This window comes from Daphnia pulex, chromosome 11 (assembly GCF_021134715.1).
Source record: "Daphnia pulex isolate KAP4 chromosome 11, ASM2113471v1".
In the NCBI taxonomy this organism is placed as follows: Eukaryota; Metazoa; Arthropoda; class Branchiopoda; order Diplostraca; family Daphniidae; genus Daphnia; species Daphnia pulex.
In genome coordinates, this window is record NC_060027.1 from 1,989,636 (window position 1) to 2,013,144 (window position 23,509).

Genomic DNA, 23,509 nt, shown 5'->3' on the forward strand with positions numbered 1-23,509 from the left:
TTATAAAAAGGGAAGAGTTTAAATATTATTGAAGTAAGAGTTTGAATTTCTATCAGTGTATTTGGCAAGATCAATTATTTGTAAGTTAACATACCACTCAGAAATATTTTCTCACATCATGCAATTGTCAGCAGGAGAAGGTATTTAAGGAGAAAATAGAAACATGCACTTGTGATTTAAAAATCAATCTTGTATTTCAGCAATCTTTCACACATACAGAGAAATACTTCAGAACTTAGGTAGGTCGGAGCAGTGGTGATAGTCATGAAAATTGCAATACATATGAACCTAAGTTTGGTAGTTTGGAGCAGGGCAATACTTAAATTCGTCGATGTAGTAAACTAGGCAGCGTACGTAGTTGTGTAATAGGCGGCTTCTTCGGTGTAGTACTTGGGGGCAGCGGTGTTGAAGCTAGGTGTAGCGTAGGTCGTAGACTGGATCATCAGTGTAGTATTTCTGTTCAACGTAGCACGAAAGAGCGGCCTGTGTGTAGCAAGTAGGGACTGCGTAATACTTGGTCGCCTCAGTTGTGGTTGTGTAGATCGGGGCAGAGAAGTACTTTGCCGCTTCGGTGTAGTATTCGACCGTCTTGGTGGAGAAATCAGCGGGAGCCTCGGTGTAGCAGCTGGGAACAGAGTAGTATTTAGGAAAATCGGTGCAATAAGTAGATGAGAACAGAGTAATACTTAGAAGCCTCGGTGTAGTAGGATGTGACAGCATGCGTAGTCATGTAGTACTCCGTCGCCTAGATGGAGTAGTAACTCAGGGAGAGTAATACTTCAGGGCATCAGTGTAGTGGCTCGGGGCAGCGTAAGTTGTGCTATAAAACTCCGGTGCTTTGGTGGTGTAGTACTTGAAGACATCGACGCAGGAACTGGTTGTTGCGTTAGTTGTGTAGGAAGGCGGCGGCGTTGCGGTTCAGTTTCCGCCATACCAAGGAGACATCGCTACACCAGCAGTCAACCCAGCCATCAACGATACAACACCCAACAGGAGCTCGACGCCATAGTTGCCTAAACAGTAAATAAATTGAAACATTAATATTCAATATTAACAGGCATATTAACAAATAGAAAAAGAATATTTACCCATAATTGCGAATCGGTTACACGATGAGGAATGCAGTTGGTGACAGATAGGGCACTGCAGTTCGGGCACTTTTTTCTTACGACTCCTTTTACGCACAGTAATACTCCGGGACGTAGGTGTAGTAGCTCGGGGCAGCGCAGGTTGTAGTGTAGTACTTGAGCGCTTCAGTGTTGTAGTAATGCGGGGCCTCGGTGGAGTAGGCAGGGGCAGCATGCATAGACGTGTAGAATTCCGACGCCTTAGTGATGTAGTACTTGGGAGCCTCGGTGTAGTAAACTAGGCAGCATACGTTGTTGTAGGCGGCGTCTTCGGTGTAGTACTTGGAGGCCGTGGTTCAGCGTAGGCCGTGGTGTAGCGTAGGCCGTGGTGCAGCGTAGGCCGTGGTGTAGCGTAGGCCGTGGTGTAGTGAACTGGAGCATCGGTGTAGTATTTCTGTTCAGCGTAGTACGAAAGAGCAGCTTCTGTGCAGTGAGTCGGGGCAGCGTAATACTTGGCCGCCTCAGTTGTGGTTGTGTAGATCGGGGCAGAGTAGTACTTTGCCGCTTCGGTGTAGTAATCAGCGGGAGTCTCGGTGTAGCAGCTGGGAACAGAGTAGTATTTAGGAAAATCGGTGCAATAAGTAGATGAGAACAGAGTAATACTTAGAAGCCTCGGTGTAGTAGGATGGGGCAGCATGCGTAGTCATGCTACGTCGCCTTGGTGGTGTAGTAACTCGGGGCAGAGTAAAACTTCATGGCGTCAGTGTAGTGGCTCGGGGCAGCGTAAGTTGTGCTATAAAACTCCGGTGCTTTAGTGGTGTAGTACTTGAAGACCTCGGTGCAGGAACTGGTCGTTGCGTAAGTTGCTTTTGGGTAGTAAGGCGGTGGCGTTGCGGTTTGGTATCCGCCATACCAAGAAGACATCGGTACACCAGTGGTCGACCCAGCCATTAATGATTCAACACACAACAGCAGCACGACGCCACAGTTTACTAGACAATTATAAATTTAAATATAAATATTACATTATAAAAAGCACACATAAACAAAAGAAGGATTGATATACCACACTCTTTGTAAAAGACAGAATATTTACCCATAGATGCGAACTGACAGACAGAGCTCTGCAGTTGTTGCCGTGTCGGAGATGCTCCCTCAACTGATTTACCTTCGCATTTTCTCTCTCGTTTTATACGATTTTTTGATCACCCTCACCTCTTAAGCCTTGCGGCTATTGCAGCTGCTTAAAAATGATGAAACACGTCCCGTTCTCACCCAACCTCTACACCACTGCATGATACGTTTTATGTAATGATCTCCATGACCTTCGATTGAAATGTAAACTGGCCTTTCCTTCTGAAGGATGACGTTGCTGGGGATGGGTCTACAAAAACCAATATAAAACTGAAAACCAAATAGCTTAACCTTGCAGCAATTCTACCTACTTGATAATGATGAACACGTGTCTTTCTCAATTCTCACCCAACCTTACACCACCACATGACACTTACGTAATGTTCCTTATGAGTTATGACCTTCAACCAAATTCATAGGAAATAATATTGCAATACTTTTGTTTTAGATAAGGGCTGAAAAGTACCTTCTCTGAATGGCTTCAACCGGACGTTGGAAAAATGACAGCATCGTAGATCTTCCTGTGGGTAAAAAACGAAATTATTAATTAACAAATAAAACTTGAGTTAAAACCAATAAAAATCTCAGTCAAATTACCGTTTCTGAAGTCTTCAGTTGCTGTAACATTTCAAGTAACGCTTCCACACTTCAGGACAACACCAGCGTAGATTGCACGCAGCAGGTGAAACTTGACTTGGTCACCACTCCTTTCACCAATGAAAATTAGCATCATCCATATTGTATTTCTTATTTTGTTCTCTACTTTAATTGAGCAAACATTGATTCTCCATCTGCTGGTCTATTTTTAGAAACAAAACTTGGTAAGTGATCAGTTTAAGATCAAATTTTGAATGTGATGGCAGGTTTATCCTCAGTTTATTACCTCAACATATGACATCAACGCCTTGATGATTTGGAATATTATCGAGTCTTTGTTCCTGATTTGAACTCAGTTAACAACTTGACTGAATGTTACTGCTTTCGTTGTAAAAAAAAATGCCTGAAGTGGTCTGAACACTAATTGGGAACATTCAAATGAAACAATTTAACATGTTACCAATTCTGGCAATCTTGGTAACTTAAAGTTGATTGAAATTTTTATCTAACCAATATTTAAGATTTTTCGTAAATAGGCTAATTCACTATTTATTCCAATTTAAAGTGAGAACATTTTTCAGGGTATCACCGGTATCAGTCAAAATAAGTTCCATTTGCAAATACATTGAATAATTTACACTAGCCCTATACAGGTAGACTTTAAATAGACTTAGGATAGAAACAAAAATACGTTGAAAAATTGAACCTTAAGCGTTTTAATCGTTGATACAGATCTATTCGCGGAGCAAAATGGAATACGACAATAGGTCCATTTGGGAGGGGGTAAAGTCATTCCAGTCTGGTCTCGATGTCGTCCAGATAGGGAAAACAAAAACAACAGAAATGTGGTCTCACTGATATGCGTGCAGAAGTTTTGGTAACTAGGTACCTGTTGATCGTCTTTCATTGGAGGAGGGATAAATCACAGATGAAGTTCAGACCTACTAAAAAAGATAACTCAAGCTCCACAGATCACGTAATGAAAAGGTAACGACAATGAACTTTCAGCAAAATAGCCTAGATCAAAGAAATCTCACGTTTCTGTTCTTGGACCAATCATTCCAACACCGTTCCTCAAGCCGTCCGAAACGCAGACGACAACGATAGAGTAGTACGAAATTTCTCTACCAGGTGTCGGATAAAGTAATGACGCGGTTTTTTCAAATATGATGCAAAGTTTGTAATGACCAACATAAATAGATCATTTGATAGAGTTGACGTAGATTTTATCAGTTGATTTGAGAAAAGGTAATGAGTTCAAGTAGAAAAATTAGTAGAAAAGAGTGCCAAGATTGGAAAATTGCGGAAAATTGATTAAGACCTTGTTGGGTTTCGCAAAAAGGCACCGCAAATTTTGTAAACTCAGCTGAGTGACTGTATGGTAAACCAGCCAATTAAAACCACATATAGTTTCTATTTATAACGAATTTTTTCTTCTTTTGTCTTATACCGCTGTACAGTGAACCACAAACCCAGTTAAGGTCTTTTTAAAGTAAAAAGCGCTTCGTCTTTAACTATGGGGTGGTTCTAATTTTAGTTACACACCTCCAGGCCAAGGTTAGCACGAAAGTGAATTGATGTGACATCAATGACGTGTTCCAACCCACCAGTCCGTTCTGCCTCTACTTTTCTCCTATAAATACCGACTCAAGTCAAGTCGGTAGTTACCACTTGCTCCTTTCAGCAATTCAATACAGCTTTTCGAAAAACAACAGCAAGAAAAATACAGACCACAATGGCCAAATTCACTGTAAGTCAACTTTAATTCTATCATTGATTAAGCTAAGCCAGGATTTTAAATTTAGTTTGTTGTTTCCCCAATTCTCCAGATCGTTGTGATTTTCGTTTCTTTCGCTGCCGTTGCAATGGCCAATGGATACAATGGGAAACCCTACGAGCAGCCTGCACCTTACGGATCTTCTTATGCTCCCGAAAAGAAACATTACGAGTCTCCGTCATACAACATGAAGCCCAAGGCTTACGAAACTTCTTACGAGACTCCATCATACGACATGAAACCTAAAGAGTACCGTCAAGCCCCAACTTACAACACGAAGGCGTACAATCCACCTCAACCCTCGTACCAAATGAAAGCCAAGGCATACAACCCTCAACCATCTTACGTGCAGTCTAAAGGATACGACAACAAGTATGAGAAACCCAAATCTTACGGAAGCTACTCTGCTTATTGAAAGTCATCTATAACCGCCAGCCATAAAGTCGCACCGTTTTAAAACTCTTCAACAATCCGTCGAATTTCTCTGATCAAGTGCATTATTATATTTTTCTTTAACTTTGAGTATGACGCAGAAATAAATTATTTCTGCTGGCGTAAATATCGTTGGGTTATTTCAAGGAAATGAATAAATTGCATAGTTACCCCATTACCGTCTACATTAAATTCAGTCTTGCCTAACGTCGCTGGCCTTCGCCTTCAATTATCAATTTCGTTTTTCAATTAGGATCGCAAGAGTCCAATATTTCATTAATAATTCATTTGCAAATCTCAAATATGAGATTCGTAATTAAAATGAAATCGGGAAGCGAGTCTATTCTTTTAAGGAACTGTAGTTGCTAGATTAGAAAAGGAAAAGACCAGTGGTTAATGGATCAGTTTATAAGAAACTTCCTATAAAATGAGGTTTCGTTTTTATCTTCAGCAGGTGAAAGTATGTTGGTAGAGACATGCGAAGTTTCGAGTTACACCTGTTACTCTATTTAACCAATCACCGTTTCACTCCATCGTCGCTATCAAATTTCCTGTTTCCGACTTACGGTCCATGATCATTCTGATCGGCGACAACTTATAGCAGGGCGTGGTCTGTGGTAACAAAAATGTTAACAAATTCAATGAAAAATTTAAGCGAACCGGGGGAATTCCAATGGTCACAACTAAACGTTATTATAGGTAAAACCCGCCCTTAAGCTCAATGAAACAAATCTAAATGTTGCTTTTACTTGTCCAGCGAGACAAATTTAGAAAACCACTGATTCGTGTTTTATACGTCGCGTAAATCATTCTCCAAGGATTTTATGAAACTGAAAAAAACGAGGGCGTTATCAATGCCGCTTATTTGCGCTTTCTCACTGTCGCCATATGCCGGCCAGCTTTTCCACTTACTATAAATACTGGCCGTCTCCGAGTCTACTGTCATCAGTTGTTTGTTCCAACAATTCAACAATAACACCAACAGCTCTCTTGAAGAGAAAGAAACAGTACTACAACACAAAATGGCCAATTTCACTGTAAGTTTCTATCTACTAAAATGCTAAGAGTATTTTATGTTTAACTACATACCTGTAAGTTATGAGTGACACATCCTTGAAACATTTGCAGAGTTCCTTGTTTGCTCTCGTCGTTTTGGTGGCCGTCTCCATGGCCAGCGATCCTTATTCCTACGGTGGAAGCAAAGGATATTCACCATACGGATCCTCGTACTCGGTCAAGTACGATATGGACTACAAGGGCCCAAAGGGATACGACAAGGGTTACGATAACAAACCTAGCTATGGTTATCACTCTGCTCCTTACGGCTATGACAAGAAACCAAGCTACGAATACAGTCCTCCATCTTACGGTTACGACAAGAAACCAAGCTACGAGTATCAGCCTTCTTCTTATGGCTACGATAAGAAACCGAGTTACGATTACAGCTCACCTTCCTACGGATACGACAAGAAACCTAGCTACGAATACCAACCTTCTCCTTACGGCTATGGTAAGAAACCAAGCTACGACTACAGCCCCCCATCTTACGGTTACGACAAATACGAGAAACCCAAATCTTACGGCAGCTACTCTCCAAGCTATTAATTCCACAACGAGACCCACCAGTAAAACTAATCGGAATTTGACCCGAATGCCTTAGCCGCAAAATTCCTAGTATCTATTTTTGAAAAAAAATCTGTAATTGTCCATAACATGTGGAGAATGTCGAATTAACTAACGAAAAAAATAAATCTCACTTAATTTCAACAAACCGGAAATTATTCAAATTTTGGAAAGACTTCATTTTCGATTAGCGAAGAACAGAGCGCCAATTGTGGCGATCGCCGATAAAAGTTCCATGACAGAAGCGAAGACAAAGGCCAACCAATAAGAGCGACCTGGCGTGATATCCACAATAAGTCCTGCCTAATAATTACGAAAAAGAATGAAACAATAATTTCAAATAAAATAATAAACAAATACTTACGATCGGTGGACCGATAAGAATGCCAATTCCTCCGAAAAACATGGAGACGCCGAAGATTCGATTCAAATTTTCACTTCCGAAAAGCGCACGCGGAACGAGAGCTAAAAATAAAATAAAAAATGGGACCATTAAATTGAGTGGGACGAAATCGAAAGCGGATTCATTGGACCATTGTAGTAAATTACCGAGAAACAAACACTGACAGCCGAAAGTCACGCTGAATAAGAAACCTTGGATAATCATCTGGACGCCGTTCACCACGGTTGGAAAGGAAGCAATTGTTATGGCGCAGGCTATCTGCGAGATGGCGTACAGTTTCGTGACGTCTAATTTCCAAACGGTGATGAGTGGCCCTATAACTAAACGGCATATGAGATCTCCTATCCCCATCGTGCTCAGCATGATGATGTAATATCTGTAAAAGGGAGAGTTACTACAACGCTGTTCAAGATCTGAACAATTAATATTACTCCATCAGATCAAGAGAACGGGCGTAATCGGCCAGTAGAATGTACGGAATGGACGTGGCCACCGACCAAAAGAAGCAGCTGAGATGAAGCATAGCAGCACAGTGATTCTTCCACTTTGAGGCGGTGGTGGGTTCATCAACGACAGCAGCGACTTCAGAGTTAAGATTATGTAATATCTCTTTGATTTCCTCGTCCGTGCATTTCGCCTCTTTGGTTAGCGGATGGCTTTCCAAATTGGTGATTTCTATCTCCTTCGGATTTCTTAACGGGAAGATCAAAGCGCCCAAACACGTCAGCTGGAGAGTGCAGGCTCCGGTGATGAGCAAAGCTCCTCTCCATCCAAATTCGGTGATGAGAAAACTGAAGAGCGGACCGAAGATGAAAATGCCCAGCCCAACACCGGACTGGCTGAGCGAGAAAGCGATGGCGTGTTTCTTGTTGAAACTGTCCGAAATGGCCACGATCCACGACGTGTAATTCAAACAAAGCCCGAACGCTATACATACAATAAAGTCATCCAGTTTAGTTGTGTAGATTCGTGATAGCGTAATCCAATGATTTTATGATACCTGTAATTCCGCCGTAAGTGAAAAAGAGCATAGTCAGGCTGGGCGCTACGCTGCTCAAAGCCAGTCCGATCATGGATGTCATGCCACCGATCATAACCGTCCATCGGCATCCAATCCGCCGTATAGAAAATGTGGCTATCGGACCTAGGGTAATAATAATAATAACAGGCGGCCTTGAACAGATTTGAAAGAAAGTTGTCTGGATCAAGTTTCTCTCTATGGTAATAACCTGCCAGCATGTAGATGCCGTTATTGAGCGATCCGACCCAGGCGGTAGCGGCCCGAGAGGCCTGGAACTCGTTCAAAAGTATGGGGAAATACATGCTAAAAGTGAAGTAGACGCCTGTAAGTATATTAACAGATAATCACTGCAGAGCAAAAGACAAATTGTAACATCAGAAAAGTTTACCCGAAGAAATCGCCGATGCGAATAGAGCGGCTACAGCAATAATCCATGCCCATCCAGCATCGATGTCTGGGCTCCGGCTGGTCGGAGAAATCGCACACAATTTTTCTTTCTTCATTCTTCTTCTTAAATTATTGTGTTGATTCCTAAATAAACGATTGGAAACCACCGATTACACATTGACACTCACACTTTTCCCGATAGCAACCATTTTCCATTTTGTTTATCTATTCGGCTATAAATTAGAATAATTTTCCCCTGAAATTATTAATTTTTGCGAAAGATTTACAACACTTTTGCTTTCTCTTCTTCTTTTTCTGGGTTTCAACAAATTTTAGAAAGCCAGACATGGACGTAAAAAAATCAGTTTCTTCAGTTCCAACAGCAGCAATTTACGATTACTCAACTCTCCGACGAACAATTTGGAGAGAACTAAAAACGCAATCGAAAGATGTTGCCCCCCCCAGGTCCTACTGTATTTTCTGATCTAGAGACTATATGGGGATGAGACGTTAAACAGGGCAGCACAGATGTTAGTCGATCGAATTCACTGATACGGAGAGCTGTAACACTACAGCAGCAAAGAAGCAACTCGATACCGGTAGTGATGCTGCTGATGGATTCCCGCGCATGCGCTTCTCAGCCGAGCGAACAAAACAAACAAAAACAACTGTCGCTATAAAAACTGAACTGCGGAAAAGCACAAAGTCTTCTGCTAGAACGCAACTTGGCAATCTAAATGATAAATAAGACACATGTGCTGCTCCAAAGGATATATTAATTTTTTTGTTGTTGTTGCGTCGTTACGTGAAAAGAAAATCGAACGGGGTATGCGCATGCGCTCTATACACACTATTCAAGGATGTTTTAAAAATCAAAATTTGGGGTCAGATTAGAATGTTTTGCTTTCTCTTCGAGTTTCTTCTTTTTTTGACAAGACATCCATCATCAGGCAACGTCTTATTAAACCGGTCCGGCAAAAAGCGATAAATCAGTCTAAATAGTATAGTAGAACCCATGACCAGAACCAATAAGAGAGTCACCATCAAATTATTATGGTGGGATTTCCATACCAGCCAGAGTGACGTCATTTTAAAAATTAAACCCATTAAGCAGAACCAAGTGTCATTCCATTCTTTAATTTCGTGAGGGCATTAAACACATGACTGTCCTTGCGAGAAAAATCTATCGCTAATTAAGTTTAGAAAATCTACAAATTTCTTAAGTTTAGTACGGTAACACCAAATCTGTTTACAGTTGTTTGGTTGTTGTTTTGTTACGGTGCGTGAATCCGCACCTTGGACGAACCGAATTGTTTCCTCGGTCGGCAAAAAGAAAAAGATCGTTCCGTGTATTATTGCCGGGCAGGCGGTCCTTCGTCCACCCCAAGGTTTTGCCATGAAATCTAAGACGAGGGCGTCATCAATGCCGCGTGCTCATCGGTCCGTGCATGTTCCCTCATATAAATACCGGCCGTCTGCGAGTCCCACTGTCATCAGTTGCTCCTTCAAGCAATTCGACAATAGCACAGCTCACAGCTATTTAGCACAACAAAAACAACAACAAATCAGTTGACATGGCCAAATTCGCTGTAAGTTAACAACAAATTTCTTCTTTCTTTCCTTTTTAATTTTAAATTTGAATTTGGCGCCGTGCATCTTCTGTATCTGTCCACAATTTCCGAAATTTTTTCAGACCGCTTTAGTTTTCGTCGCTCTCGCAGCCTTCGCCATGGCTGATGGCCCATATTCCTATGAACGTCCCTACGAGTCCTACGGAGAGAAAAAAGGATACGATGCTTCCCCTGACTCCTACCACAAGAAAGATAGCTACGGTTATGGTGCCTCCCACGATGACTACGGATACAACAAGAAGCCAAGCCACTACGAGGCCGTCCCTTACTATTCCGGCAAAAAAGATTACTACACTTCCCCTTACGACTACAACAAGAAAGATAGCTACGGTTATGATGCCCCCTTCCCAGTCACCTATTACAAGCCCAGCACCGGCTATGAATCCCCCTCATACGGTTACAGCAAATACGAGAAACCCAAGTCTTACGGCGGCTACTCACCAAACTATTAAATCGTTCCACTGACCCATCATCAGTTATTGACCCTCCCTGACGTATTCAAATTCCTAGGATGTTTTTGGCATTTAGTGTATGTATTATTGTGTATACTATAAGATGAGTTTGAAAGTTTCTGTGAATGTCGAACGAATAACTAATAAAACAACTTTTTCTAAAATAAAATCAATCGACTCTAGAAAAAGTTTAGACTTTATATGCAAGGGAATCATTATGCGGAATTTTCGTGGAAATTTTACAACGTCCGCAATGGACTAGCAGGAAAGTTCCATACACAAAATGTTAAATGCGCCTATACAGGTCGCAAAACACTAGAATTATTAACAAAAGATTATGTCAGATATAAAAATTTCTTTTTCACAGGTACTAATTACTATTAGACAACAATTTCACACAGTGTAGACGTGTGTATGGGTAAATCTGAGCTGTGACCATAGAAAATTAATTTAATGGTATTAATTATGGTATTCAATTTCTTGGGAATCAATTGGTCGATGTATTCGCTCTACTTTAAATGTTACCGATTCTATTCACGGTCGATTATCTAAACCCTATATCATAAAAAATAAGCGCTATGAATGTTTCTCGATCTCATGTGAAATTAACCGCTCGGATGGTTCAACAGAATTGCTTGGTCCTTCGATTAAAAGGTTTGATAGTGTTTAATACGAGGGCATATTATCGTCATCAATGCCATGCTATTTTTATCGATTGTTATTTTTTCCGTCCGTTTATTCGTATAAATACCGTCCGTCCCGTTGTCTACCATCATCAGTTGCTGATTCCACCCGATTCCGGCAATCCGAAAATAAGAGCTCCTTTTGCAGAAATATCTAAACATCGCATCATGGTGAAATTTACTGTAGGTTCATAATCGGACTTCAAACTCGAATTTGTTTAACGATGTTACATCTATTGGCTTAAGCTACACTTTTGTCTTTTGTGTTGGAATATTTTCAGGTTGCCTTAGTCCTTGTCTTTTTCGCGACTGTCGCTTTGGCCAATTCTCCGTCGTACAACGGGAACTGGAAGGGAACCTACGGACCTTATGGTGAGACATTTCCCAAAGGTAGCTACGAATACGACCAACCTTCTCCTTATGAATACCGCGGAAAACCAAGCTACGTCCCCCCTCAATACGGCAGCCGCAGCCTCCCATCTTATGGCTACAACAAATACGAGACACCTAAATCTTACGGCAGCTACTACTCACCCAGCTACTGATCATTTAAATTGTCGACCTAACTTTGTCCCCTCCGATATTCCCTTTGTGTTAAACACGAGCCCTTTCATGTATTTGCGAACAGTTCCCTATTCAATAATTCTGTGCGTGATTGTAATACAATGATACCGTTTAGCCACAGACAAAGTTGTGAGGTACAAAAGCGAGCCTAAAGTCGTTCTACAAATGAGTTATCGTACTCCGTAGTACTATGTCACGATTTATAACCAACGCCACCAAACAGTCACAAAGGAAGAATAGAGATAAATGTTTCCTACCTTTAAGTCTATGAAATACGGCCAGGCACAAGTGGTCCATCCTCTGAAGAGTTGACTCCACCAGGTGGAATAAGGGCCTCAGACTAGTGAATACACTCACATGGGTGTACACGAGGACAGAGGGGATTTAAAGAAATGGGAAAAAGAGAGACGTAACTTGGCCGACATTGGTAATTTCTCCATTCAAACGGGATGCTGTTAATCTAAATAAAAAATTTAAAATGGGTTAGGAAAATGGAAATAAGAAGTTCCTTTTTTTCTCACTGACGCCTACTAATGCTACTGAGGATGAAGGTGGAGTCTGCCAAGCATGAGATTAAAATTTCGACTGTGATGGTCTTTAACTTGATTTCTTCAGATTAATGGGCGGAGAAGAACACGACTTGGAATATACTGTGTGAAAACATATATTACCACAAAGGACGCAAGAGCCCCATCAAATTGATAATGATTCCATCCTTGACAAAATCTGTGCTAAGGCGTGTCCACGCGTGATATAGGAGCAAAACTTAAAAAATGACAATAACGTACGATAAAACACAAAAACACGTAAATAGACAAATTATAATTGCTGTAATACCGTGACATCAATTACGTGCGATATTTACGATTTTTTGTTTCTGCCACGGACTCGCCAGTTCCGCACGCGAGAGCTGGGAAAAGTGTAAAAGACGAAATCACGATTTTTATTTTATTTTTTTTCGGTCAATGTTGTAAAATAATCAACTAAACGGCTTACCCGTCTACGGTCAGTTTCTTCGGTTACACCCAAGGTTGGACGGCCAACAGGTTTTTCTACTATAAATACCTGAAGTCTCCTAGTCCACCGTCATCAGTTGCTCATTCCAGCAATTCGACCATAACAGCTCCTGTTTTAGAAATCAGCTACATTAATAATCACAACATGGTCAAATTCACTGTAAGTCTAGAATTTAATTTCATTTAAAAATTTACTATTAATTTTTATTCGTATGATTCTAATGTTCAATGGCTGTTACAGATGGCTTTGGTTGCCCTGATGATAGCCAGTACGGTCGCCACTACGGCCAGCGACCAATATTCTTACAAGAGAGGAAGCTACAGTTACGATGATTCCTCAATTTCTGATACGGCCCACAAGGCACCCACTTACGGTTACGATAAAAAATCCAACAATAGCTACCAACCTTCTACTGAATACAACAAGAAATCAAGCTACGGTTATCCCTGGAAACCTATCTATGGCTATCAAGCAGCTTCTTACGTTTACGACAAGAAACCTAGCTACGAGTACAGCCCTCCGTCTTATGGTTACGACAAGAAACCTAGTTACGAATATCAGCCTTCTCCTTACGGTTACGATAAGAAACCGAGCTACGAGTACCAACCTTCTTCTTACGGTTATAGTAAGAAACCGAGCTATGAGTACAGCCCACCTTCTTACGGATACGACAAGAAACCTGGCTATGAATACCAACAAACTCCTTATGGTTATGGTAAGGCAGCTAGCTACGAATACAGCCCTCCATCTTACGGTTACGACAAGAAACCTAGCTACGAATACCAGCCTTCTTATGGATACCAGCACCAAAAGTCAAGATACGAATACAGTCGTCCTTCGACTTACGGTTACGAAGCCAAACCCAGCTACGAATACCAACAGCCTTACGGTTATAATAAGAAACCAACAAGCTACGAATACAGCCCTTCGTCTTACGGATACGAAAAATACGAGAAACCCAAATCTTATGGTACAGTCTACTCTGCTGCATCCTACTGAAACATCGACCAGCCTGGCCATCAATAATATTTAAGCAAACTCCCCATCGTAATAATTATGAAATATCAGTAAGCTACGACGAACTCATCTTTGTGTAATTTGACAAATAAAAGATCTGTCTTTAAATTTTCAAATCAGTTCCAAGGCAAATCTTTCGGATTTAAATGTCACATAAATAAATAATAAAACGGGTTTTGCCGGAAGGTCCATGGTCAGTTGTCCAGAACTCGGCGGTGGGAACGATAGAAAAAGTTATTTGCCAATTGGGGCGATCGAAAATACTGAGCTATTCGATTCGCTACAGTTATAGAAAATCTTAAATTGAATTCTCACGTTGTGTATGTAATTTGCCAGTTTATAACAATCAAAAACTGGGAATTACTACCACAGCTTTTTTCCTTATACTTTGGTTATAGCACAAATAGAACTTTTTCTCACGCAAGTGATTCCGCACGAGTAAAAATGTTTTCTCTTCCAAAGTTGAAAGAAATCATTCGCTCAAATCAGCCAAAAATTCAATCTCCGATACTTTTTCGACACCGAATAAAATATTGCATCAGAAAATAATGTTGGCCCCCATTCAATTTCAGATTAATTTTAGCTGAAGTTACGGTAGAATAGAGATCTGGTTGGAATAATTGCAAATAATTTGTATCACTACCGAATTAAGGTTGCCAAATATAGAGCGAAAAATAATACGGAATTCTTTGTTCCGCTTCAATTGTCTCAGTCGAGGAGCAGACCTCTAATGAAATTCTCATAAGGGTATATAACTAAGGAACCGTAAACACTGTCTGTGTGTGCAAAAGGACGGAGCATTGACTGAGATATCTTCTAAGGGTTTTTTGCAATTTCCCTTGAAGTATATAGCCTATAAACAAAACATCGCTTCAAGGTTCTTTTATCCTTTTGTGCCCCCCTAGTAGTTATGGCACGACACTTTCTAGCTTTAATCACATCGTTCTTGTTTACGGCGAGTATTTTTGTCACAGCAGTTAAGTGTTACAATCCTGGAAAGTGTTATGAAATGGAAGTATAATTGTGTCCTCAGTTAGAGCCTCAAGGTAAACATCACAGTTATTAACACAACTTTGGGAGGCCATTTTCAATATCGCTTTCTAGCCCACCAATCCTATATATATACACACCGAATCTTCGAGCGCATTGCCACCAGTTGTAACTTTACCAGCCGTTCGGAAACAACTTATCAGACAGAACAAGAGAAAACATTTTCGCCATGGCAAAATTTGCAGTAAGTTGTAATTTTAAATTTAATCTATTTCAATTATTACGTTAGTGTTCCTTGTTTTCCCAGATTTTTCTGTTTCTTGTTTGTCTCGTGTCCGTATCATTTGGCAATCCTCCATACTACTCCTATGGCGAATACAATGGATACGGGTCCTATGACGATTTAGCTCAATTTGGATACGACAGACAAATTGGCAGTTTCGGTTACTACACCGGACCCACTTATCCTTATGATAACGAATATCACGAAAACAGCTACCATTACCCGGATCCACCTTATGTTGAAAACGCTGATCCTTACGAGTTACCTTAGAAAACACACAGAACAACTTTATTATCTATTGATTGTTTCACTGCCTGGTCGTATTGTTAACTTTTTGATTATTTATTACCTCGACAAAACTGTTTTCCAATTTCTCTAAATTATCATTAAAGAATAAATGAAAATGTAACGGTTTCTCGCACCAGTTTAATTAGTTAACTCTCCCCATTCTAAAATAGTTAATTCCATTAAAAAACGGACGAATTGCGGAGTTGTTTAAAAGAAATAATCAATACCAACTATTACCATCTGCAAAAAGTAAAACAGAAACTTTGCTGTTCCACAGATGTCGTTTTCGTCTAAAAAAGAAACACAAAAAACAGGAAGCCCCCCAGTCCAAGATTGCGGGAGATAATATAATCTCCAAAGGCCGTGATTGACAGACTCTGCTGCCCTCAGTGAAACCTGCCAAAAAGCCCTGAAACCCTTCTTGCTCCCCAAAACGATTAAGAATCATGGTTAAGCGGAAAACTAGAGAATCGCAAAACCAGACGACCTGTTCATTTTGATTCTATCAGGCTTCAATGGTTTCCACTAATACCCTTGCTGGATATAATGAGATATGGGACACACATGAGTCTCGAACAGTATCACATACATTAGATTGGCAGACCGAGTGGTTGTGATAAATTACTAACCTTCATCTTTCCGGGGAGACTGATGAACATTGCCAAGGTACTTGAATTTCCTCGTATGGAATCAACAGTGAGGGAGCTTGGCTGATTGCAGGTAGAGTCGTTACATCATAGCGTGTTTGACGTCCACACACTCGTCACCAGTTGACGAGCACCAAAAACATTTCCACCACTCATCTTCAGTTGATAAATTGTTGATGGGATTGAGCAGAAAAAAAGCAGTTTTGTTCAACGAGAACAAGTTGAGAGCTGTGTTTTCACCAATCTAACATTTGAAAACAAAAACAATTAATCTCAAATCTCAATTTCGTACGACGAGCAATAATGAATTTAACCTCTGGATATCTAGCTTGTTAATTGTCACGCAGACACTGAAGAAAGAATCTGTTCCTCACCTCACTCACCTCTGCTACCACATGAGTGACATGTCGCCCATTACTGGGACACCTTCGGCGGGAAGTCGGCCATTTTGTTTATTTTCTCTTTTGTTTCTTCTTTTTTCTCTTCTGCTTTCTTGACTCATCGACATCATCGACAACTCATTTTAATAATTTGTGAAATTGTGGGTTCCGGAATAAGAAAAAGTTGTGCAAAACTAAACCAAAACAAGTATACTATCGGTACTACTATCAGATGGAACAGAGAAAAAATTAGGTGTGGGCAAAGACTTTTTTCTTCCATCATTTAGTACAAGAGAAAAACCTTTTTTTTTTGGGGGGGGGGTCTAGATTTAAAAAAAATTGAATTACAGGTTTTAACCTCGTACACGTCGTTTTGCTTCAGTTTAGTAAGAATTCAAGTGTTTAATTATATTCAAACTAGTTTTCGTTTTACAACACGAGGTCGTTACAACTTACAAAAGGATCGGAAAAATACCCAAATTATATCGATAGTTTATCAAGCTTAGTTCTTCAAGCTTTTTATACGTCTCACGTCTGCCGTGTAAATGAAACTAAACTGTTGGTTGACTTGGTTAATTTATGACTATTAAAGTAATAAAATCTTGAATGCTCATTTTATTTGGAATTTTCTTTTTCATATGCATAGAAAGAAAGCTAATTTCAAAAATTTTTTTTCTCCTTTAACTCTAACTCTCTAACTTTTTTTCAAGTTTAGACAGTAGAACCGATGGGTCCGAATTTGATGTTGCTGAAACTAATCACAGCGTTGGCTTGCGTTACTTCGACTTCGGACGGGACACCCGAAGTGGTCGGGCACGGGCCACGGGCGACTCCGGGCGTGCTGGGATCTGCAGTGGGTGGGTAGTTGCTATCCAACCATAGCATGTTGACATCGTGATCATCCCAGATGGACATGACAAGCACCATGCCCTTTCTCATGGCCTCGCCCATCTGTTTCATGCCACCCTTGTTCTTGTGGTCATCCAAATCACCAAACAGTCCCTTGGTGGCAGCGCACATCTCGTCGGTGATTGAATCGTAGGCAGTGATGCCAGGGAAGTTCACCTGTCAACACAAAATTCAGGTGAATAAAATTGATCAACTGATTTTTCTAGACAACTAAACGAACCTTGGAGTTTTCAATCCTCACTCCATTCTGGACGTAGAAACGACGGAATTCCTTGAAATCTCCGTTGTCGGTGCCGTCAGTGGTGAGGAATTGGGAAACAACGGTGAAAGGCTTGGTGGAATCCAACTTGAAACTACTTCCGGGTCCGTAGAAGGTGTGGTCGTTCATCCGGTACGAAGCGAAATCGCATCCGTCCTTGTCGCACATGCCGTTGTATCTGGTAATTAATTTAGATTTAATAATCTCTCTCTCTGATAGATTTAAATGATATGAGATTACCTGTCTCCGGAGTCGTTGTCACCACAAACGACGCCTTCACATCGGGTCTGGTCGTTGGGGATGCACGGATGGGTGGTGAAAGCCTGGCTCTGTTTATTAGCCTCCCAAATGTCCAGCTCGGCGCAGCAGTTGCCGTAATATCCCTTGCCGGAGTTGGCATCATTGGGGCTGGGGACCCAGTCCTTGGAGTTGGCCAATCCGTTGATCCATTTGATGTCGTGCGGGCACTGGGCGTCACAGTAGCCGGTACCATACTTGGCTCCGCCCTTGTTGGTAGAGTATTTGGACGCTCCTCCATCAGCATCCATGGATACCTGTGTGGCAATCGGAAATAAAGATATGTTCATTTGAATAAGGATTTTTAGGGGAAACTTACGAAATAGAGAGCTCCGTTCAATCCGCAATCCAATGAGGAAACATCGACGTCATAAGTGAATTCTCTGTTCAAAAGCTGGAACATGCGGTACCTGAATATTTTTTTTGAAAATTTAAATTCAGTTTTTTTTACCGCCAAAATTACAACATGATGAAAGAATTGTTAATAATTTACCGATTTTTGGAAGAGTCGAGCAAGTAGGTCCTGGAACCAATGTTCTTGCTATAGGGTCCTTGGGTGACGAATTTCAAATTGAGTTTATTACCAGTGACGCTACCGCCATAAGTTCCAGACCAGTCGGCCGTCGGGACTCCATCAATTTCGCAGTTGGTGGTGCAAGTTTCCGGAGTCGGGCAGAGAGAAGTGTCCCAGAGATTGCCGGTGTAGCAGTTGGTGTAGCCGCCGACCTGTTTCGTTATAGTCACAATAAAAACGACATGATTAATAAAGCTACTTGGTAATAATTAAACAACTATTCGATATTTACCGTATGGGCCCAGCGCCAGTTGGAGTCGAGGACGACAGCATCGGCTTCCGTCTGGCAATTTCCAGGAGCTGTGCAGACCGAGATGGGCAAGTTGAGTGGCTCTTCAGCTGCCTGAGTGCCCACGCCCTGTGAAGAAACGGCTGCAAACAGGCAGAAGCACCACGCAAGTAATACGAGTGAACGCATGACGGTTGATTTAGCAATTCGCTTGGAATAAACGAGCAGCGAGAACCAAACACCTTCTGAACGGATGCCCAGTGTGGTAGCCCTTTTATATTCCAACTTTTTTTCAAATTCGTTTGTTTGCACGAACGGACAGAGTTTATTATTGACACAGACCAGTGCAAATATCAATTATTTATCAAGGTAATAATATAGTGGAAATTGGACCAATCGCCGAGAAGCTACGTACTTTCTCTCGCCACTGTGTACACAGTTGGATCAGTTTTGTAAGATAGGGAAATTATGGGCGTCTATTACGTGATTTATTGACCATAAGAAACACGAAGAAACACGAAGAACCCTAGTTCAGATAAGTTTTTATCGAATGTTTGACAAAGTTCAGTCAAATTCAAATGCGTTTTAAAAAAGCTGCGCGTGTTGTGGAGGTAAACATGTTGTTGACTTTTGGTTCAGCCTTTTTATCATGTTTACACACACGTCTCCAGCAAAGACGTCACTGTCTTTACAATAAGAACTAAATACTAATTCTGGGCTAATATTAGAGAGTCAGGAGTGGGCTCTTAAATGTGCATTGTCACTAATGTAATATCTCACGGACCGTATTTGGCAGTATCAATTTCTTTATCGCATAGGCAAACACTGGTACAGAACATAAGCATGGCATTTAAGGCGTAAGGCAGCATGTCACATGACCACACATGTAAGGCTTTCACAAATAAGAGAACGTGATCACCTCGTGAGCGTAAAGCTTATTGGACAACAATGGTAAACAACATTTTATGTAGTTCATCACAATAAACTTTGTGGAGAGGACTAGTGAACCTGGGCGGTATAGACAGCTTGGATAAACCCCGATCAGCTCAGAGATATGAACCGTATTTCCCACCTCAACTCCAGCAGTACTGTCAGGTGAGCACAAATATCGTACACCTCTAAATTTTAAAAAGGTGTGATAAGAGCATTAATCTGAATAACAATCATGTTTTAAATTAAATTTGTCTTAAAATTTTAAAAAGAATAAAAATATTCAATTAAGCCAGTCGAGTTGTTCATTAAATTGGTCGTCCATTTCATTAACTTCAGGTGAAGTAGGGTACATTTCCACCATTTCTTTCAGCTGATTAGCTACTTCTTCAAGTTGAATCCGGTGTTCAGGATTTGGTGCAATCATCGATTCTACAATTGCTTGAAATCGGCTTTGTTCTTCAGGGAAAACTGTTTCAAAGTTAATAACACATTAATAGCCTTTATGATCGCTGTTATTTAGCGAAATCTCGTATTCAAACTTACGCTTAAAATTGACTGGATTTCCTTCACTAATATTCTTCACGGTAGATATCGACCCATTTCCGAACGGATGGCAACCAGGTTTCAGGTAAAAGAAGAAAACACAACCGGTCGAAAAAATATCGCTGGCGACGGAGCCTCTCTTCTCAGAGAAAGCTTCGTCGTCTGGGTGATCCAGCAACTCCGGAGCCATCCAGCACAGATTATTGCCTTGAGCCTTTTGTCGGTCTCTGCTGACGGAAAATGAATTAGTACCAATGCGTACTGGCTTGCTAAGTCCGAAATCGGCCAACATGACGGTGACGGGATGAGTCGATGAAATAAGAATGTTCTTGGGGTCGATATTTCGGTGGGCCAGACCTTTTGAGTGAACATATAACAGGCCTTCGGCAATGTCCAAGAGGACGGTGGCGTCCGACGGCATTGGACAGTTAATAAATTGTCCCTTGCAATACTGATAAAGCGAACATACGCATAATTCCAGAGCAAAATTCCTAAATATATGGTGGATTTGGATTCATGGAATTAAAATTAATTTAGGGATGAGGATCACAATCATTTATCAGTGACAAAAGTTATACTTACTTAAACGGAGCATCCTCTTCTACCAAAAACAATTTTATAACATTTCGGTGGTCCAGTATTTTCATTAGGGCATTTTCTTCCCTTTGGTTTCTCTGCTTGTAAATATCTGATTCGTCAATACAATGATATCTCAGATTTCGTTGGACATCTTCTAATAAAACTTGTTTGACAGCCACTTGTTTGACACCATCCAACATGCCAGAATATATGTTACTGAATTGCCCATTGCCTAATAACTTTGCTCCGTCAAAAGAAATTCTTCCAACCATTTCTTTCCTTTTTTATGACGCTGTCAATTAGGTAGGAATTACCTGAATAAACTACAAGATAATAGTTGTAAACATCAAAGACTGAGTTTTTGTAATTGCTGTTAGTTTATTCTCGTTAATAATCCGAGTACTCAAGTTTGTGACTGTATGTGTTATATTGAAACGAATTAGTTGATATGTCAAGAAGTGAAAGTATGCTGTTATATGTCAAACATGGGAATGGGAATTATTCAGAGATTTCAGAGTAAAGCAATGACTACATATTAGAATTTATCCAAGATTTAATATCGACAAGTAGCCATGAATACCTTTCTCTATAAAATACGACACGTGAATCGGCGGGACTTAAGAGATCGAGCGGGAGTTTTACAGTAGCAGACGACAAACAAACACGGGCATTATAAATAGGAAGCCGATGCTTGCTGCATAAGGCTGTCACCCACTGCGCAGACATGACGTCATTCAATAACTTTTTTGACCCGGTTGTTTAGCCTCCAGTCAGTTTAATGCTGGTGACACTGTCCAGAGTCGGGATCCTATTACTAAGATAAACCCTATCGCTTCTTGCATAGCTTTCAGACTTCGAGTCTTTTAAAAAATCTGTCAATGTTTTTTTGTATTTTGTTATAACCACATCCGGATAGTCACATTACGAATCCTGTTGAATTGATTACAGATTTTACATATTCTTTATCGTCAAATGTTTATTAGAAGAAAACTTGAACTTTGTATTGGTCTTTACATAATAAAAGTAAAATCTTCTTTTAGAAAATTAATTAGGCCTCTTTCTGTTGGACCGTTTTCAAAAAATAGAAAAATACGAAACTGAACATACTCGCCACAATTTGGACGATCCAAGGAACTAGGAATGTCGGTTCGTTCCAGGTAGAAGACGGGAGAAAAATTAGACTCCACAATGTCATGAGGGTTACATTCTGGATGAAACAGATCTATATGCGACGAGCAATCCAAAAATTCAATGTATTAGAGTTGTTATGCTATTAGTTAGTATAAAATATGAATGGAGAAACGTTAACTCACAGTTAGATATCTGCCGGGGTCGAATCGAGGGTGTTTCTCTTGGTCCAACTTGGTTTTGAGTGGATGCAAGTAGGCGAATACGTGCAAGAAAGACAATCTTAACGAGTCCATGAAACCGTAATTTTTTTTCCAATGCAAGACGAATATTGTGATTTGGTGGGCAAAGCAGGCCGGCCAAATATACCAACCGTAGACGGACGAAAATAAGCTTAGGGCAGTGAATCGCGCAACTAATTTAAATGAAAAATTGTTATAAATATGCTGTTAATTGGAGGTAATGAGCGGGACATTTCTACCTATGGAAAATAAATTAGCGAAGAATAGAAGGGCGCTCTGTTTCCAATTGATCAATTTTATGCAATTGATGGTAGGATTGGCAGGAAACGTCTGGAAATCTATGACGATGCCATTCGATCGGTTCTCTTGGTCTTCATTGTCGCCTTTGATTCCCTTCATTAAACTGATTTTTTGGTCATAAGAGACCAATGACAACGTCAAACTTATGACGGAGATAATTAAAAAAACAGATGAATAATCTAAAAAAAAAACGACAATTCAATAATCCAATTGAAATTCCATAACAAATTTGACAAAGAAATACCTTTGAAATGAAAACCCTCTTTCTCCGCGACGTAAAGGTTCAGCAAAAGTTGCGAGGCCGATTTCACGAAACAATCAAACTGGCATAGTATCGTCAACTCGGCATCTTCCCAAATTATGGCGACGAAGTAAATGTCTTTGGCAGCGTTATTCATTCTCTTTGCTAGTATAGTTTTCCAGGTGTATTTCATTATAAAGTAATACCTGTGGAACATTTTTAAAAAAGGAAAACGTGACATGTTGTATTACAGTGAGTTATTAATATCGATAGCATCTACCTGGGAATAAGGCAAACAGCACCCAATATCCACTTGATTGCCCAGTTGAAAAATGTATACTCTTCCTTTGGCAACCAATTTCTGGCGTTGTATGTGTCTCCCGTTTTATTATAAAATAAGTAACTTCTAGCAGTCATTAAAAAAGATGTGATAACGACAAAAAGCGAGATGAACCCGCAATGCCAATAATCTCCCTCGCTGTAGTGGTGAATAATCAAATAACATTCATAGATCAATCCACAGACATAGAGAATAAATAAAATCACAGTGAGGAACATCGACTGGCACAAGTTTCTATATGAAATCTCGGTTTTGCATTGTTTCGCAAAATTCTGAATTTCTGCCCTTTGAGAATTTTGTCCAGGCTCGCTACTCTCTACATCAGCCGATTTGGCCTGTTTTCGCTTCTTCTCGCCCATTTTTCAGCCAATGTAATTTTTCAACTGTTCACAATTTTTTTGCACTGACGTCGACTCACGACCGCAGCCCAACTGTAACTGGCGGAACTGCTGAGACGCATGCAGCAGCATGCTGCTAAACAGTCGCCGTTCGTTTTCGTGCGTGATTTCTAACAATTTTTCTTTTTGGTAGGTTATTTCAAA

At 40.5% G+C, this 23,509-nt stretch overlaps 8 protein-coding genes and 1 long non-coding RNA gene across 17 annotated transcripts; 4 read left to right on the forward strand and 5 right to left on the reverse strand.

The window, feature by feature from the left end:
- Nucleotides 1-2,407: 2,407 nt before the first annotated feature.
- Nucleotides 2,408-4,355, reverse strand: LOC124207846. Of its 5 annotated transcripts, none has more exons than XR_006880160.1 (7): nucleotides 3,836-4,355; nucleotides 3,505-3,739; nucleotides 3,085-3,218; nucleotides 2,799-3,000; nucleotides 2,668-2,722; nucleotides 2,513-2,602; nucleotides 2,408-2,451 (listed from the first exon to the last, which is right to left on the reverse strand). It is a non-coding gene; the product is annotated as an uncharacterized LOC124207846 (long non-coding RNA). The 5 variants fall into 5 exon arrangements; XR_006880159.1 differs by having other exon boundaries at nucleotides 3,505-3,742; XR_006880162.1 differs by lacking the exon at nucleotides 3,836-4,355 and having other exon boundaries at nucleotides 3,505-3,597; nucleotides 3,688-3,829.
- Nucleotides 4,356-4,429: 74 nt separating this feature from the next.
- LOC124207845 (extensin-3-like) lies at nucleotides 4,430-5,182 on the forward strand. Its single transcript, XM_046605477.1, has 2 exons — nucleotides 4,430-4,548; nucleotides 4,628-5,182. The coding sequence occupies exons 1-2, from the start codon at nucleotides 4,534-4,536 to the stop codon at nucleotides 4,988-4,990; spliced, it is 378 nt and encodes a 125-aa protein (XP_046461433.1). The 5' UTR covers nucleotides 4,430-4,533; the 3' UTR covers nucleotides 4,991-5,182.
- A 757-nt stretch (nucleotides 5,183-5,939) lies between these two features.
- Nucleotides 5,940-6,778, forward strand: LOC124207850 (putative eggshell protein). Its single transcript, XM_046605482.1, has 2 exons — nucleotides 5,940-6,044; nucleotides 6,136-6,778. The coding sequence occupies exons 1-2, from the start codon at nucleotides 6,030-6,032 to the stop codon at nucleotides 6,610-6,612; spliced, it is 492 nt and encodes a 163-aa protein (XP_046461438.1). The 5' UTR covers nucleotides 5,940-6,029; the 3' UTR covers nucleotides 6,613-6,778.
- LOC124207848 (monocarboxylate transporter 14-like) lies at nucleotides 6,687-12,537 on the reverse strand. Of its 2 annotated transcripts, XM_046605479.1 has the most exons (9): nucleotides 12,443-12,537; nucleotides 12,029-12,231; nucleotides 8,443-8,585; nucleotides 8,263-8,376; nucleotides 8,034-8,177; nucleotides 7,465-7,960; nucleotides 7,180-7,409; nucleotides 6,995-7,095; nucleotides 6,687-6,933 (listed from the first exon to the last, which is right to left on the reverse strand). In XM_046605479.1, the coding sequence occupies exons 3-9, from the start codon at nucleotides 8,555-8,557 to the stop codon at nucleotides 6,808-6,810; spliced, it is 1,326 nt and encodes a 441-aa protein (XP_046461435.1). In that variant the 5' UTR covers nucleotides 8,558-8,585; nucleotides 12,029-12,231; nucleotides 12,443-12,537; the 3' UTR covers nucleotides 6,687-6,807. The 2 variants fall into 2 exon arrangements, with proteins under 2 accessions (XP_046461435.1, XP_046461434.1); XM_046605478.1 differs by lacking the exons at nucleotides 12,029-12,231; nucleotides 12,443-12,537 and adding an exon at nucleotides 9,039-9,173.
- On the forward strand, nucleotides 9,919-10,693 carry LOC124207851 (putative eggshell protein). The gene is made up of 2 exons (XM_046605483.1): nucleotides 9,919-10,030; nucleotides 10,135-10,693. The coding sequence occupies exons 1-2, from the start codon at nucleotides 10,016-10,018 to the stop codon at nucleotides 10,522-10,524; spliced, it is 405 nt and encodes a 134-aa protein (XP_046461439.1). The 5' UTR covers nucleotides 9,919-10,015; the 3' UTR covers nucleotides 10,525-10,693.
- A 266-nt stretch (nucleotides 12,538-12,803) lies between the features above and the next one.
- On the forward strand, nucleotides 12,804-13,921 carry LOC124207849 (extensin-2-like). Its single transcript, XM_046605481.1, has 2 exons — nucleotides 12,804-12,947; nucleotides 13,029-13,921. Exons 1-2 carry the CDS (start codon nucleotides 12,933-12,935, stop codon nucleotides 13,785-13,787), a joined length of 774 nt encoding a protein of 257 aa, XP_046461437.1. The 5' UTR covers nucleotides 12,804-12,932; the 3' UTR covers nucleotides 13,788-13,921.
- A 3,067-nt stretch (nucleotides 13,922-16,988) lies between these two features.
- Nucleotides 16,989-19,365, reverse strand: LOC124207852 (1,4-beta-D-glucan cellobiohydrolase B-like). The gene is made up of 6 exons (XM_046605484.1): nucleotides 18,665-19,365; nucleotides 18,352-18,584; nucleotides 18,178-18,268; nucleotides 17,802-18,115; nucleotides 17,523-17,739; nucleotides 16,989-17,458 (listed from the first exon to the last, which is right to left on the reverse strand). Exons 1-6 carry the CDS (start codon nucleotides 18,848-18,850, stop codon nucleotides 17,105-17,107), a joined length of 1,395 nt encoding a protein of 464 aa, XP_046461440.1. The 5' UTR covers nucleotides 18,851-19,365; the 3' UTR covers nucleotides 16,989-17,104.
- A 35-nt stretch (nucleotides 19,366-19,400) lies between these two features.
- LOC124207853 (serine/threonine-protein kinase/endoribonuclease IRE1-like) lies at nucleotides 19,401-21,400 on the reverse strand. 4 transcript variants are annotated; one of them, XM_046605487.1, is made up of 5 exons: nucleotides 21,297-21,377; nucleotides 20,720-21,039; nucleotides 20,428-20,628; nucleotides 20,138-20,364; nucleotides 19,401-20,062 (listed from the first exon to the last, which is right to left on the reverse strand). In XM_046605487.1, the coding sequence occupies exons 2-5, from the start codon at nucleotides 20,986-20,988 to the stop codon at nucleotides 19,875-19,877; spliced, it is 885 nt and encodes a 294-aa protein (XP_046461443.1). In that variant the 5' UTR covers nucleotides 20,989-21,039; nucleotides 21,297-21,377; the 3' UTR covers nucleotides 19,401-19,874. The 4 variants fall into 4 exon arrangements, with proteins under 4 accessions (XP_046461443.1, XP_046461441.1, XP_046461444.1 ...); XM_046605485.1 differs by having other exon boundaries at nucleotides 20,138-20,628; nucleotides 20,720-21,030; nucleotides 21,297-21,400; XM_046605488.1 differs by having other exon boundaries at nucleotides 20,138-20,628; nucleotides 21,297-21,385.
- A 189-nt stretch (nucleotides 21,401-21,589) lies between these two features.
- Nucleotides 21,590-23,406, reverse strand: LOC124207855. Its single transcript, XM_046605489.1, has 5 exons — nucleotides 22,908-23,406; nucleotides 22,631-22,833; nucleotides 22,326-22,565; nucleotides 22,030-22,259; nucleotides 21,590-21,938 (listed from the first exon to the last, which is right to left on the reverse strand). The coding sequence occupies exons 1-5, from the start codon at nucleotides 23,324-23,326 to the stop codon at nucleotides 21,765-21,767; spliced, it is 1,266 nt and encodes a 421-aa protein (XP_046461445.1). The 5' UTR covers nucleotides 23,327-23,406; the 3' UTR covers nucleotides 21,590-21,764.
- Nucleotides 23,407-23,509: the final 103 nt, after the last annotated feature.